This window comes from Oryctolagus cuniculus, chromosome 13 (genome assembly GCF_964237555.1).
Source record: "Oryctolagus cuniculus chromosome 13, mOryCun1.1, whole genome shotgun sequence".
In the NCBI taxonomy this organism is placed as follows: Eukaryota; Metazoa; Chordata; class Mammalia; order Lagomorpha; family Leporidae; genus Oryctolagus; species Oryctolagus cuniculus.
The window spans coordinates 76,067,071-76,080,660 of record NC_091444.1 but is presented as its reverse complement, the minus strand read 5'-3'; the positions used below and the strand labels follow the sequence as shown (position 1 = coordinate 76,080,660).

General features: G+C 42.7%; 1 protein-coding gene across 14 annotated transcripts in view; it reads right to left on the bottom strand.

Annotated features, from left to right (window-relative positions):
* Positions 1-13,590, bottom strand: part of SFMBT2 (Scm like with four mbt domains 2) — a 261,092-nt gene that overhangs the window by 96,468 nt on the left and 151,034 nt on the right. For all 14 annotated transcript variants that reach the window (XM_051821572.2, XM_051821569.2, XM_008268056.4 and 11 more), the window contains exon 8: positions 1,601-1,702. In XM_051821572.2, the coding sequence (XP_051677532.2) occupies positions 1,601-1,702 (102 nt within the window). The remainder of the gene's footprint in view (positions 1-1,600; positions 1,703-13,590) is intronic.

The window sequence follows — 13,590 nt, the reverse complement described above, 5'->3', positions numbered from 1 at the left end:
AAATGAGAGAGAGGCAACCATTGACAGGCTTATTAATAAGCCCATCAGCTCTGTGTCATTTATTTTATAAATACCAGGTGAAATTGACATCCTAGCCTTTCAGAATGAGGACAATGTAATACACTTCCAGAAGAATGGGCAGCTGGCATCACTTTTGTTACCTGCTGCTGGAATAGAGGGAAATTCTGGCCAGGCTTCAACAAGGTACAAGTCTGTACTTTTGCAAAAATACACAGCAACTCTCAGAAGCCACAGTAAAGAAACACAAAGGCCAGTTCCATAAAAACATTTTTAGTGGGTGCCAGATGAAGGAAGTATGTGAGTTTCCAATCTATGATAGCATACAAAGCATAAGCCAATATATTTTTCTTTACATAAATTATTATTCTTTAAATGTTATAAAAATAATTCCTATTCATTGAAGAAAAAGCATTTAGAAAAGAAAAAAGCATTTCTTTGTAAGCATTGTCCATTTTGTATAGATTATCACCACTACATTTCTCAAATTTTACCAAATTATGAATTTTTTTAAATGACACAAAAGACATTAAAACACTAATCATTGCATGAACAATTATAGTTCCTTCAAAAAAAGAAAGTAAAATGGAATTGACTTTCAAATCTTTAATTAAATTCTCCCACTAAAACACATGAAAGGCCATTAACTAAAATACACATTGGCTAAGAATGCTAAATTTCTTGGTTTGTCCCGCCATTTCAAGAGGATGTTTAAGGTAGAAATTGGCAATTTGGATTTTACTATAAGTGAATTCATTGAGTTTTTTTTTTTATGGGGAAAGGATAGTCTAATCTTTTATTATTATTTATTTTACTTTTACCTCAAAGGCAAAGTTACAGAGACAGAGGTTTTCTATTCACTGGTTCACCACCCAGATAGCCATGACAGCCAGAGCTGGACCAGAACAAAGCTGGAGCCAGTATCCTATTCCAGGTCTCCCAAGTGGGTGAAGAGGCCCAAGCACTTGGGCCATCTTCCACTGCTTTCCCAGGCTCATTAATAGGGAGCTGGATCAGAAATGGAGCATATATAACATGCTGGTATTGCAGGCAGCTGCTTAACCCACTACACCCCAACACTGGCCCCAGGATATTCTAATCTTACAAAATGATATCAGATCTTCAAAAAATGCTTTTAAATGAAACAATAATTTCATTTGGACTATAAATCTAGGAAGTGTAAGTTTTGCCTTAGTCTATAAAAGCAGATGAGAAAAGGGAGGCAGAAAAGCCAGCTCACAGAGGGCAGAATTTGCTTTTTACTATTTTCAAAACCAGACTCTAATCACCACCATCCAAGCAGGGGCAAGTTATTCTTACCGTGATTACAACACTGCAGATTACAACAGCTGGAGACAGCCATCAGAAGACAAGGACAACTCGCCCTATCCATTAGAAGAGAGGCATCTAATCAGACTCACTCATCGACTACTCAGACTAGAACTGGGCTGGAGAGACAGCTATCTTCCTTTGGATTCCTCGGTGTTGCCGAGTATCCTCTCATGAAAATAGGCTTTGATTTGAAAGTCTTACTTGATCCACTCTGGGGGTCAAGGCAAAAGCACCAGGGAGGAAAACCCACCTTGGTCACTGATGCAGGACAGATATGAAAGGGCTCACTCATATTCACTGTTTCTAGCTTCATCCCAACTGTGAAGAAATGGCTTCGCAAATCTGCATGATCCTGAAGGGAGGAAGAGAAAAATAGTGAAAGCAATGTTCTTGTGAAATTAACTTGGCAACTTGTCCTTGAGCATTTCCTTGGGCAACTGAGATGGGATGGAAATCATTCACTCTCCCCGCTTCAGATTTCTAATTATTGCAAAATACTGCAGGCTTAATTCTTTTCTGCAGGCTAAATAGCTATTCCAAGGGAGCAGCAACCAGCCTCTGTGGCCATGCTTAAATGTGCACTAAGGAAAAAAAATTCACATTATATCACTTTGATCTTCCCAAGTGCCATCAGAAGTAACACAGTGGAGGAAAGGAGGTGATCGGGCATCACACACATAGCAGGACTATGTGGCCTCTTGCTACGGAAGTTATGACACAAGGGCTTCTGTGAGTACCCTGTGGGTAACAGTCTCCCCCCACCCCCTGTGTCTGAGAGTATATGGCTTACCAGTCACAGCAGTGAGCCCAAGATCTGGCAGATGTGTGCACATAAGAATCCAGAACCTCTGGAGACAATCAGAACCTGATTCCTACTGCACACAGAGGAAACATCCCCTTTGTAATGGGCATCTGCCAGCTTTATAACCCACTCAGCAGCAACCTTGTGTGGGAGAGCTGGGCTTTCCTCTCTCCCCAGGAAAACAAATTTCAACATCCATGTTAGCCATACAGCAATCGATGACGTTGGTTGGACTCTGGATACCAGAATTGATCATGCTCAGATGGAGGTCTCCTCATAACACAGTCTGCACCAACAGTAGTGAATAATTAAATGAATTTGCAGTCTGTCCCTGAGGAAATGATAACTGCAGATAAATCCTACTTCTTCCAAAGACATCAATTAGGCATGAAATGTAAAAAAAAAAAAAAATCCAAGGGCCGATCACTTACTTTCTTTTCTCTGCAAACCTAAAGTGGATTTTTAATTATTTCAGTGATGACATTCTATATCTGAGGGCCACACAGAGCCCAAGTGAGCTGTGTCTGCTCATCACTCCACCTTCAATTTCCAGAGCTGGTCATATCACGTTCCAACAGGAGACCCAAAAGGAAGAACTGTCTATCACACTCTCCACTGCACCAGTGCTTCCCCAAAGGGGGTACAGAACACAAGGACTCTTCCAATGTTCACACCCGCAGTGCAGTCTGCAAAGAGCTGTATGCACCGGGATACACAAGAACTGTTAGGTTTGGGTGGAGCACATAGTGCCACCTCCTAGGAAGGGGGTTAACCACAGCAAGAAGGGCTGCAGTCAAATATGACGAAAACTAATCAAAGGAACTGGCATGTTCTCCATCTTCATAAATTCCGTAAGAACTTACAATCAACACTTTATAAAAATTATATGCACAAGGAAATTTTCTTGGGTGCAAGGGATGACTTTGATTGCTCAAGCTGCAACCTGTATAAATTCCTTGAGAACATACAATCACACTTTATAAAAATTATAAGCATAAGGAAAACCAAAAGGAAATATCTTTAGGTGCAAGTGATGACTTTCTTTGTTCACGCTGTTACTTGTATAAATTCCATAAGATCTTATAATCAACTCTTTATAAAAATTATATGCATAAGGAAAAGCACACGGCAATACTCTTAGGTGTAGGTGATGATTTTCATTGTTTATGCCACAAATAAAGCATTTACTTTTAAAGGGAGCCAGGGGAGGTGGGTCAGAAAAGAAAAAGAAAATCAAATGCAATGGTATAGAGAGTTAATGCGTATAAACACATACCAACCACAATGCCAGAGCTATAATCCGCAGATGTGGTGACAGAAGAATTAAACCAAAAATGACTAACCGACATTTGTATTAATTAACGCTTCTGTCAGCAACCAAAGCCCCTAATACCTCTCAGTGGGAACAAAGTCACATTTGTGGATTTTGCAAGTAAATATTTTCCTCCTTGTAAGCACAAAATCCTTTACTATTTGAAAAGCGGTATTACTTTTAAATTATACTATAATAAAACTGGCCCGAATGCATTCACCAAGTCTAAACGGACTTTATCAAGTTGTTTGATGACACAGAAATGGCTCCGGCACTAAGGACACATTTGTAGCCATAATAAGTGGCGCAGATGCATGGGATGCCTCATGATGCCTCTGTTTCCTTCTCTGCTGCTGATACCCTTCCAGGCTTCAGCATTTCCCTCTCAACACCCACAGCTGCAAGGCCAAAGAGCCTTGAGATCTAGCTCACTGATCATAGGAAAGGGGTCGCCTCTTGCCTCAGCCTGACTGTCTCTGTTGCCATAGCTCTCTCTGCATTTCTGTGCCTCATGGTTTTTTTCCTGCTTGAGAGGTGGCCTGAAAGCAATCTGGGCTTCTGGTCTACCTGCCACTTGACTCCTCTCCATTGCAGTTGGTGTGCCCAATCTCTGTTCCATACACTTTTGCCCTGTTCTTCGCTTTCTGAGCGCAGCCAGCTGTCTAAACAGACTTGACCAACAGCCCCAGGCTCTTTGTTTGCCTCTGACCACTGACCGAAGTTTTGAGCCAAGTCCCCAGCCCTCCTGTATCCCAGATTCCAAGTTCTACCACAAGGAGCTGGTTGAAAACAGGCTCCAGGAACTCTGCACTACGAGCTTGTTGTCACAGGTCATAGCTGCCCAGAACCCAATGTGACACCCATCAAGTTTTGCATTTTGAAGCAGTTCTAAATCCGGATTTTTTTTTTTTGTTAAAGATGTTCAACTTGTAAAGTCTATGCATATATTCCACCATCTGGAATACAAAACAGTTCTGGTCCCAAGCATTTCAGATAAGGGATATTCAACCTGCACTAAGCTTCAGCTGTGTGTGAAATCTGTATTTGGTCTTTGGTTCCTGGAACACAGTTCCTAAGTCCCTTAGAATTTTCTGGATGATTAGAAACATCTTTTGTTCTAATGAAGTCACTCCTGGGAGATGCCTATGCATCTTCAGGCCTGATGACCACAAACATAAACACTATGATGTAAAAGTTGCACCCATCAATTCTCTGCCCAGCTTCTAATCTCTGGGGAGGAATGAGAAGCTAGAGATTAAAGCTAATTACCAATTCCCGATGAGTCAATCAACCAAGCCTACATAATCAAACCACCATAAAAACCTTTAACCATAGGAGAGAGCTTCCCCGTTGGTCAACATACCCAGGAGAGCGGTGTACCCCAGCTCTATGGGAACAGGGATGCCTATGCGTGGCACCCTTCTGGACCTCAACCTGTGTACCTCTTACATCTAGTGGTTTACCCGCATTCTTTATAGAATCCTTTACAATAAACCAGTAAATATAAGTAAACGGTTTTCCCTCAGTTCTGTGAGCCAATTGCAAAGTCCAAGGCGGTGGTGATGAGAACCCTGATTTATAACCATCAGAAGCATGAGAAGGGGGCTGGTGGTGTGGTACAGAGGTTTAAGCTGCCACTTGCAACACCAGCATCCCATTTGGGCCCCAGTTCAAAGTCCTGGCTGCTCCACTTCCCATCCAGTTCCCTGCTAATGCAGCTGGAAAGGCAATGGGAGATGGGTCAAATGCTTGGGCCCCTGACACCCATGTGGGAGACTCAGATCGAGCTCCTGGCTTCTGGCTTTGCCCTGGCCCAGTCCTGGCTGTTGTGGCCACTTGGGGAATGAACCAACAAATGGAAGATTTCTCTCTCTTTCTGCCATTCTGCTTTACAAATACATAAATAAATCTTTTAAAAAGAAGAAGATGAGGTACAAAAGGCCCAGGACTTGTCTTTGGTGTCTAAAGTGAAGGCAATCTGGTGGAACTGAGCCCTTAACCCGTGGGTCTGTGCTACCCAGGGCTTGGTTAGTGTCAGAACTGAACTGAATCGTAGGATGCTGTTGGTCTTCAGAGTCAGAGAATCTGTTTGCTGTAGAAAAAACCCACACAAGTGCCATCAGAAGTGTTGTGAATAAAAACAATTCATAAGCTGGAACCCTCTTACTTGTAGAAACACATCTGTTATTGTTTCAAACTATTCAAAACCCCTGAACTCTCTAATTTAATACACCAAAAAAAGAAGTCAGACATTTTGAGAGGTAGTAGCACCCAAACACAGGCACCTGGAACCTGGGCACAAATACCACAAGTATCTGTACTTTCCTGTGAACTTTGAACTTCCAATATATTCTTTTATCTTCCAGCCCTAATTTCTACTTTCTGAAGATAACTTTTAATCAGAATTTTTAAAAATCCTTCTCTGACCATGTAGATACCCCATCAGTCTCCAGTGTAAATCAACATAATGGAAATTTTTGATTCAAGAGTAAAAATGCATAATGATTAAGGGTTTGATTAAATCCACTAATCTAACATTGACTTTATTCATGAACAAGGATGTCAAAAACGTTTCGCTGCAAGAGAGGGATAATATTTTCCAAAGGAGCTTGCATCCGGAGCCTCAGATCTTGGAGGACTCTGAGAAACACAGAAGTAAGCCACTTCCTAGCAAATGCCAAACTAACCCATTTATGCTATGTGGTTCATCCAAGAAAGACCTCCATAAATATGTATTGCATTAAACCTGAAATGACAACAAAAACTAGACACAAGTTCTTGACATCCATTTCAGTTCTGTGTTCTATGATTCACTCAATAAGCCTTCATCAGAAACCATAGAGGGACTACACAGTAGGATACCGAATGCTCCATGGAATACAACAAAGGACTGTTGTGATCATGGCAGTCAAACAGTCCCTAGGAGTGAATGTTGCTTTGAATATTTGAAGTATGCAATTCAGAATGATAAAGAGAAGATTCTAGGAAGGTGGCGCATATGAATTTAGTATGGGAGGCTGGACCTTAAACACTGAATGAAGGCATCTGAGTAGGATCCAAAAGGAAAAGAAGGTATCTGATACTCTTGAGAAACGTGAAGTTTTTGTGATGATGCAAGGATTCAACAACAGCAAATTTCCAAATAAGCCAACATTAGCTGTGCGTGGAAATGTACATTCATAGTAGTCTATGAGAAACAGTGTAGATAATCTCACTGAAAATCAAATGTGCACCCCCAGACCACCTACTTTGGGCTGGTGAAGCAGTTAGAGTGTGTGCATTTGCTTACACAGGCATCCAGCTAATCACTCTCAATGTTAAAGAGACAGAGTTCTTGGCTCCTGAAGATGATTCACAACTGGTTATCTATTGATAGAAAGTGGAAAAATTTGCTGTGGTCTCAAAGACATTCCAGCTTTTGCCGAAGCACAGAATCATTCATACATCACAATTATTGGATCATGAATGATGATCTCCCTGCTATCAGGATGTATTATTAAATCCTCAGTGCAGTTACAATCTGCCACATGCAAGAAATGGCGTTCACTGAAATGTACTGGAGTCCAGGTAAACGGACTCTTCTTTAATAATCTTCAGCACTGCCATTCCCATGAACATTCGTCACTATCCATTTTTATCTCTGCCCTAAAGTACTTTTATATTGATCAAACATAAAATGCCATTCACTCTCCTGGAGGACTGTCTTTGGAGGCTACAGTAGCAATCTCTCTTCGAGGGATCTTATTATCAATCAAATGGCATTGGAAAAGGGATTCTGCATACACCAGCTTCCTCTCTCTGCTCAGGTCTCACCAGATACACACTCCCCTCAGAAGCCAAGCAGCTCCCACGCTCTCCTTAGACACAGTGACTGGGTTTGCAATCAGGTGGTGGCAAATGACCACAATGGACCAGGTGGGGAACACTGGAAAGCACCAACTCCCCTGTGTGAATCATTTTTGCCATCACAGACTCTGGGGGTGGGGAAATTAAGAAACAGAGGGGTTAAGTTACATAAGCAAGGACACAGAGCCAGAATTCAGAGCTAAGCCCCCTGACCCTAAGTCTGTGACCTAGCCATCAGATTAAATAACAGGCTGGGAAGCAAGTCGGAAAGCACCTTGCATTTTTACCAATAATTAAAAAAAAAGACAAATAAAACCCCTTCATATAATCCACAGATTCCAAGCATTTACTTCAAACAAAGTTGTGACCAAGTGAAAAGGTAATAACTATTAAAACTGATCATTTACTTAAAGCCTCTCATTTTGGTCATTAATTCACAGCACTTTTCAATAGCTTTGGGGCAAAGTCGGATTTCTGACACTAACAGTATCCCCAAAGTGTTTATCAACTGCCAGCCACAGTCTTCATCAACAAGGAATAGCTACCTGTACTAACTACTTGCATGTGTCCAAAAGAAATGAAGATCTGAGAAACGTGGACAAGAAGGCACTTCTTCCTGACACCTATTTCCTCTGAACGTTGTCAGCATTAGCCAAGACAGGTTCATGGGATTCACGTGGTTACTCTAGCAAATGTGGCCGGCTACAAAACCCACAATTGTCGCTGATATTAAACACAGTGTATTAAGCACTGATCTACACTGAGTGAAGGGGAAAGGAGATGGTGTGGATCCTGACACCGAGAAGCTCGAAATTCTGTGCAGAGTGAGAAATATTAAGTGTTACGCTGGACAAATCCCAGTGTACTTGTATTGGCTGTTCTGGCTTTGCAGTTCCGATTATGTCTCTCTTCACCTAAGAAGTAGGGATCAGTAGGCTGCATTAATCTCAGAACACACCCTGGACACACTACCCCGTGGCCATCCACAGCTGTCAACACCAGCCACCCAGGAAGTCGCTGCCTTGGATGAGGCTGCCACACTGGGGAAAGGGCAGGGGTGGAGGAAGCAAACACAGCTCTCTAGGAAACATGCCGGCCACACAGTGTCTTGACAGCAGACCCTGCGAGTATGCAGCAACCCAAACTTGCCTGGCCGACTGATAAAGCTCCAGGAATATACAAATTATGATGAGTATTCATCTACCACAGAAAACTACCAGTCAGAAGAAAGACAAGACAAAGAAAGAACACTGGTGTCCCACATGCCTACCTGAATTTAACTCATCTCCACATTAACCTGAGAAAATGCAGGTGATGCTAGTAAAATGCACTACACACCTACGACCCACATCCACGACATGAGATAAATTCCTGGCCCCAGTTCCTGACCTGGCTTCCTACCAGTGCAGAACCTTGGAGGCAATGGTGAGGGCTCGAAGTAATTGGGCTCCTGCCATCAACCAGAGAGACCTGGACTGAGTTCCATGCTTCCAGTTTCAAGCCCCTCGCCCAGTCCCAGGCACAGTAAACATTCAGGGAGTGAACCCGCGGATGAAGGTTCTCTCTCTGCTCTGCCTCTCAAATAAATAAATAATTTTCAAAGGTGGTGTGTGCCTATCAGACTCCAGAAATATCCCAGAAATATTCCTGGAGGCCACAGGAATTTTTACCCTCTATAGCAGCGATCTGAGCTTCAAGTTTTAATTCTGCCTCTTCCTTTTTTGCATATGTTGATATGAAATAAAAGAGGCAAAACACAGATATGCAAGTTACCCCACCCCAATTTTTCTGAAGTACCAAAATGCTTTTGTGTATTGTACTTACACAATACTGTTGCAAGCATGATTTTTTCAGTTCCAACGTGCCAGTTTTTTTGGTCTACAGGGAGCTCAAAATAATGCACATGCTTCTTGTCAAGGCCCCAATTAATCTGCATAATTTCTAAGAATAGGCTTCAGTGAAGCCAATGGAAGGTTTTAATTAGTATTATATTCAAATTGATATATAATAAAATACACTTTAATTCCTGTATTCATATCAGCGTGACATGTCATGCTAAATAAAACAGTCCCATGCCACTTATCAAATGGTTCCTCTTTTTGTCGTACTAATGATCAAGTGCTTATACGTTCATCAGGAAATTATGCTTGTAATATTAGTTTCATCGGAAAACAGACATTAGGATGCCAGTATTTATTAAATCAATAGTATAATTACACTTCAATTCCACCACACTGTCTAAATATAGCCAGTGAAATATTTATAACCAAAAAATGCAGTGGAAAAAAATCTATAAACTAAACCGTGATACGCACTTCCATTTCTCTCCAACAGCTGTAAATAGTAATTTTATCTACTGGTTGTGCATTCAATCAAGTTAAAAAATAGCAGTGAGAAAACGCGGTGCTGTAGCATTAGACACTGCAGCTGGAACTGCTTGATTTGTAACCAGTAATGATCCTCGGCCTCTTTCACAGGTCCAGAAACTGGTCTTAGATGGTGAAAACCCAAGAGCAATGAAAATGTCTTTCACTGAACAACACTCAGCACCATAAAAACACTTACCAAGTGGCAAAAAATTCCAACCTTCCTTGTGGCACCTTTAGCAGACACCCAGAGCTAACTCTGTGGTGCACAGTACAGCAACGCACTCTTCTCTTTCCTGCTTAGTTAACTTTTCTTATAAGCTAGGATGGCTTCTCCTGTTTCTATGGCAATGCTGTGGGCAGTCTATGGGCTCAAGAAGGGCCTGGCAGCAGCTCTTTGGGTCCCCTTCCCTCCCAGCTTCCACACCCACTGGTAGAATGGAGTAGACACAGTGGCTGAGGGATATCCCTCTGCTCCTAAGTGAGGGGCTCAACTGTTGTCATGGAAACATGACACAGGGCACTGAAGGTCCCCGAAGTGTCCCCAGGTTTGTGGATACCACCCGTCAGAGAAAGGAGACTGACTTTCTGTTCTACCCCCTGTGGACACTGATACTGTGGCTACTGAACACAGGGAGCTCTTGAGCCCCTCAGTGATGCTCAGCCTGGAGTGGGGGAAGACCTTACACTAGAAAGTGCCCCATTGCCAGCAGGCCCTGGGGGCAGACAGAATAACAACATCTCCGGTCTCCAGAGTCTCCCTCCAATCACAGCTGCCCTAGGCTTTAACTAACCAACCCGTTTCCAGGTGAGAAATGTGTTCAGTCCCCAGAACAGAGCTACTCAGCCCCAGCACACACATATAGGGGTCAAACTGAGGTTATCTCAACCAGATCTGGAGATCCCCAACGTGGCTTTTGTCCTTGCCACAAAAATAAGCGAATTTTTCTGAGCCCTGAGCTTCCTGGGTCTCAACTGTTAAGGTTGGAACACCTATCGTGTCAGGTTATTGTGTGGATAATGCAATGGTATATGGAAAATGCCTGGCTTAATACCTGCCACTCTATTGGTGCTCAACAATTAGAAGTCATCACTAAATCTACTGCAACACTTCCCACTGGAGAAGGAATGTTACTGTGCATGGAAATTGCCCATGCTCTCAATTATGGGTCTCTTTCTCTGACTTTTGATGCTAACCCAAGGGATCAGAAACAGTCAGTAATCATCTCAAAGATGTTCCCAGGGTGAGTAACACCACCCAGGAAGCCAGGATACACAGCACTGCAGCCATGCTCATTCATGTCCCCTAGTGTACAGACCCCCATTCTCAGAATCACTGTTATTGAACTCAATGAGTACTTGGATTTGTACAAAATCAGAAGCAAGACAACAAAATTAAGAATCCTTTTGCATACTGTGCACTCACAGATGTTACTGTCGTTACTTTTAGGAAAATTAGAATGCCAAGGGAAAAACATCAATCCTGCTGAGATCTACATAATCCTCCAAGTGGCTACTAAGGGGGTTCTGTTTTAAAAGATTAGTTTATTTATTTGAAAGGCAGAGTTACAGAGAGAGAGGGACAGACAGAGAGAGAAACCTATTGGTTTACTCCCCAAATGGCTACAACAGTCAGGGCTGGGCCAGCCTAAGCCAGGAAGCAGGAGCTCCATCCAGGTCTTCCACATGGGTTCAGGGACAGAAGCACATGGGCCACCTTCTGCAGCTTTCCCAAGCACATCAGCAGAGAGCTGGATCAGAAGTGGAACAGCCAGACTCAAACCTGCGCTCATACAGAATGCCGGTGTCACAGGTGGCAGTTTAACGTGCTGTGCCACAATGCCAGCCCCATATTCAGAGGTTCTACTCAGTTTTCCACTATTTCCTTTTTAGAAACAAGGTAAACACAGAACATCCACGAGAATATATATTCATGAGAAATTTTGCCTGATTTGCTTATGCTGACCCTTCTGCTTATTAATGGGGCTGGAGATGAAGCAGGAGGCAGATTGGAATGTATCCATGACCTTATAAAATAAAAAAGAAAGGAGACTGGCAGCAAGGTGGCTGTTTGAGACAGTGAAGAGAGAAAATCCAGGACTGAACAATTTCCACACCTTCCATTTACATCCAGCAAAACAAGCTATTTCTGCTCAGAGTGCCCTTCCTCGGGGCAAGAGGGAAGACACTGGAGGCCAAGGTCACAAAAACATTGCTACGGAGGGTCCCACACTTATTAGATCTTAAACCTCGAGGGCCTTGAGTTAAAAAAGAAGAGCTTAGACCTCTCTTTACCTTGCTTTTCCCACCTGAGACACCGCTACTTGCAACTATCTGTTCATAAAAGGCATTACAGACATTAAAAGAATGGCCTAACCTGCAAAAGATCCTTCTGTATTTAGAAGCGGGGAGGGAAGGCGGGAGTGGAGGAACTCCTCTGTACCACTTTACGGTGGTTTAAATCCAGAATATTTAATATTAAAGCCCCCAAGAAAATTCTCCATAGATGAAATTATTATAACCTATCCTTAATGATTCTTACTAAGGAAGAGCAGAATAGAAAAAGTCTAAAACAATTAGAATATGGGACAACAGCCACTTCAAAATGTGTCTGGTTTTAAAAACAAGAGATTTATTGCCCACACACACCCACCAACACCCCATATACCACTGACATTAACTTCACATTAATATTATCTTCCTTCTCAGCAACTGTAGATAACAGGCAGGAGCCAGAATTATCGGTGGTAAACAGGAGCCACTTGGGAGCGATAATTTGCAGAGCAGATAGCTGAAAGTTGATGATATTGTTAAATTCTTAATGTTCAGAATTAAAGGCAAGTCACCATGGAGCAGACTGCAGTGCTCAACCCTGTGATCAAACAATTGTTGCAGGGAGCTCTTTGTATATTTGGATTTGGGGGCTTTTTTTTTTTACAGTTAATACTTATTGGTTGACCAAAGTTGCCCTCTTGGTTGCATCTCTTATGAGATTTTCTGCAATACCCATAAAAACTAGATGGCCCCTATAGTCCTTTCTGGATATGCAATTCACAAGGTTCAATTCAAGGATCTGAGACACAGAAAGAAGGTCTACCCATTGTCTCTGTAAGTAGCAACGGGTGGGCACTGAGTAAACTGAACTGTGTGACTACCCATCCCACCGAGATTCGTTTAGCAACCTTTTTCAGGTCTGCAGAGACCTAAGCACAGCAGGAGGAGGTCAGATGACTGGGACCTTGCAGAAGTTCTGCTTTTTTGGCTCAAAGTGGAGGACAGCCTGGGATGGGCCACTGGGCAGAAAACTCACGAGTGAGGGTACGCGTTTGGCTTACTGGTTAAGATGACATTGAGCCACATCAGAGTGCGTGGCTTCAATACCCAGCTCCTGAATCCAGCTTCCTGTTAATGCAGACTCTGGAAGGCAGTGGTGATGGCTCCAAGGACTGCACTCCTGGCGCCCATATGGGAGACCTGCGTTAAGTTCTGGGCTCCCAGCTTTGGCCCTCTGGCTTCTGTGAGCATCTGGAGAGTTAACCAGCAGATGTGAATGCTCACTCGCTCGCTCGCTCTCTCTCACTCTCTCTCTCTCTCTCTCTGTCCTTCTTCCACTCTCCCTCCCTCTGAAATAAAAAAAAAATTTTTAAAAAGAAAACTCACAATGGAGCAGTCAGCAACCAGCCTCATAACAAGACGACTGACTGCTAAAACATTCTGTAAAAGAATCATCGTTTGGATGTAACCTGATGAGAAGGGAGAGATCAACCACGTATTCCACTAACATTTCCTGCTAAATGACTTGGACAAAGAGATTAACTTCTGTCTCTACACAAAGATCCTAAAGCAAATTCTGGGAGACTCTAAGTATCCTACCTGAAGGCCAAACTTAGCTACAAGCGTCTTATTGTTGCTGT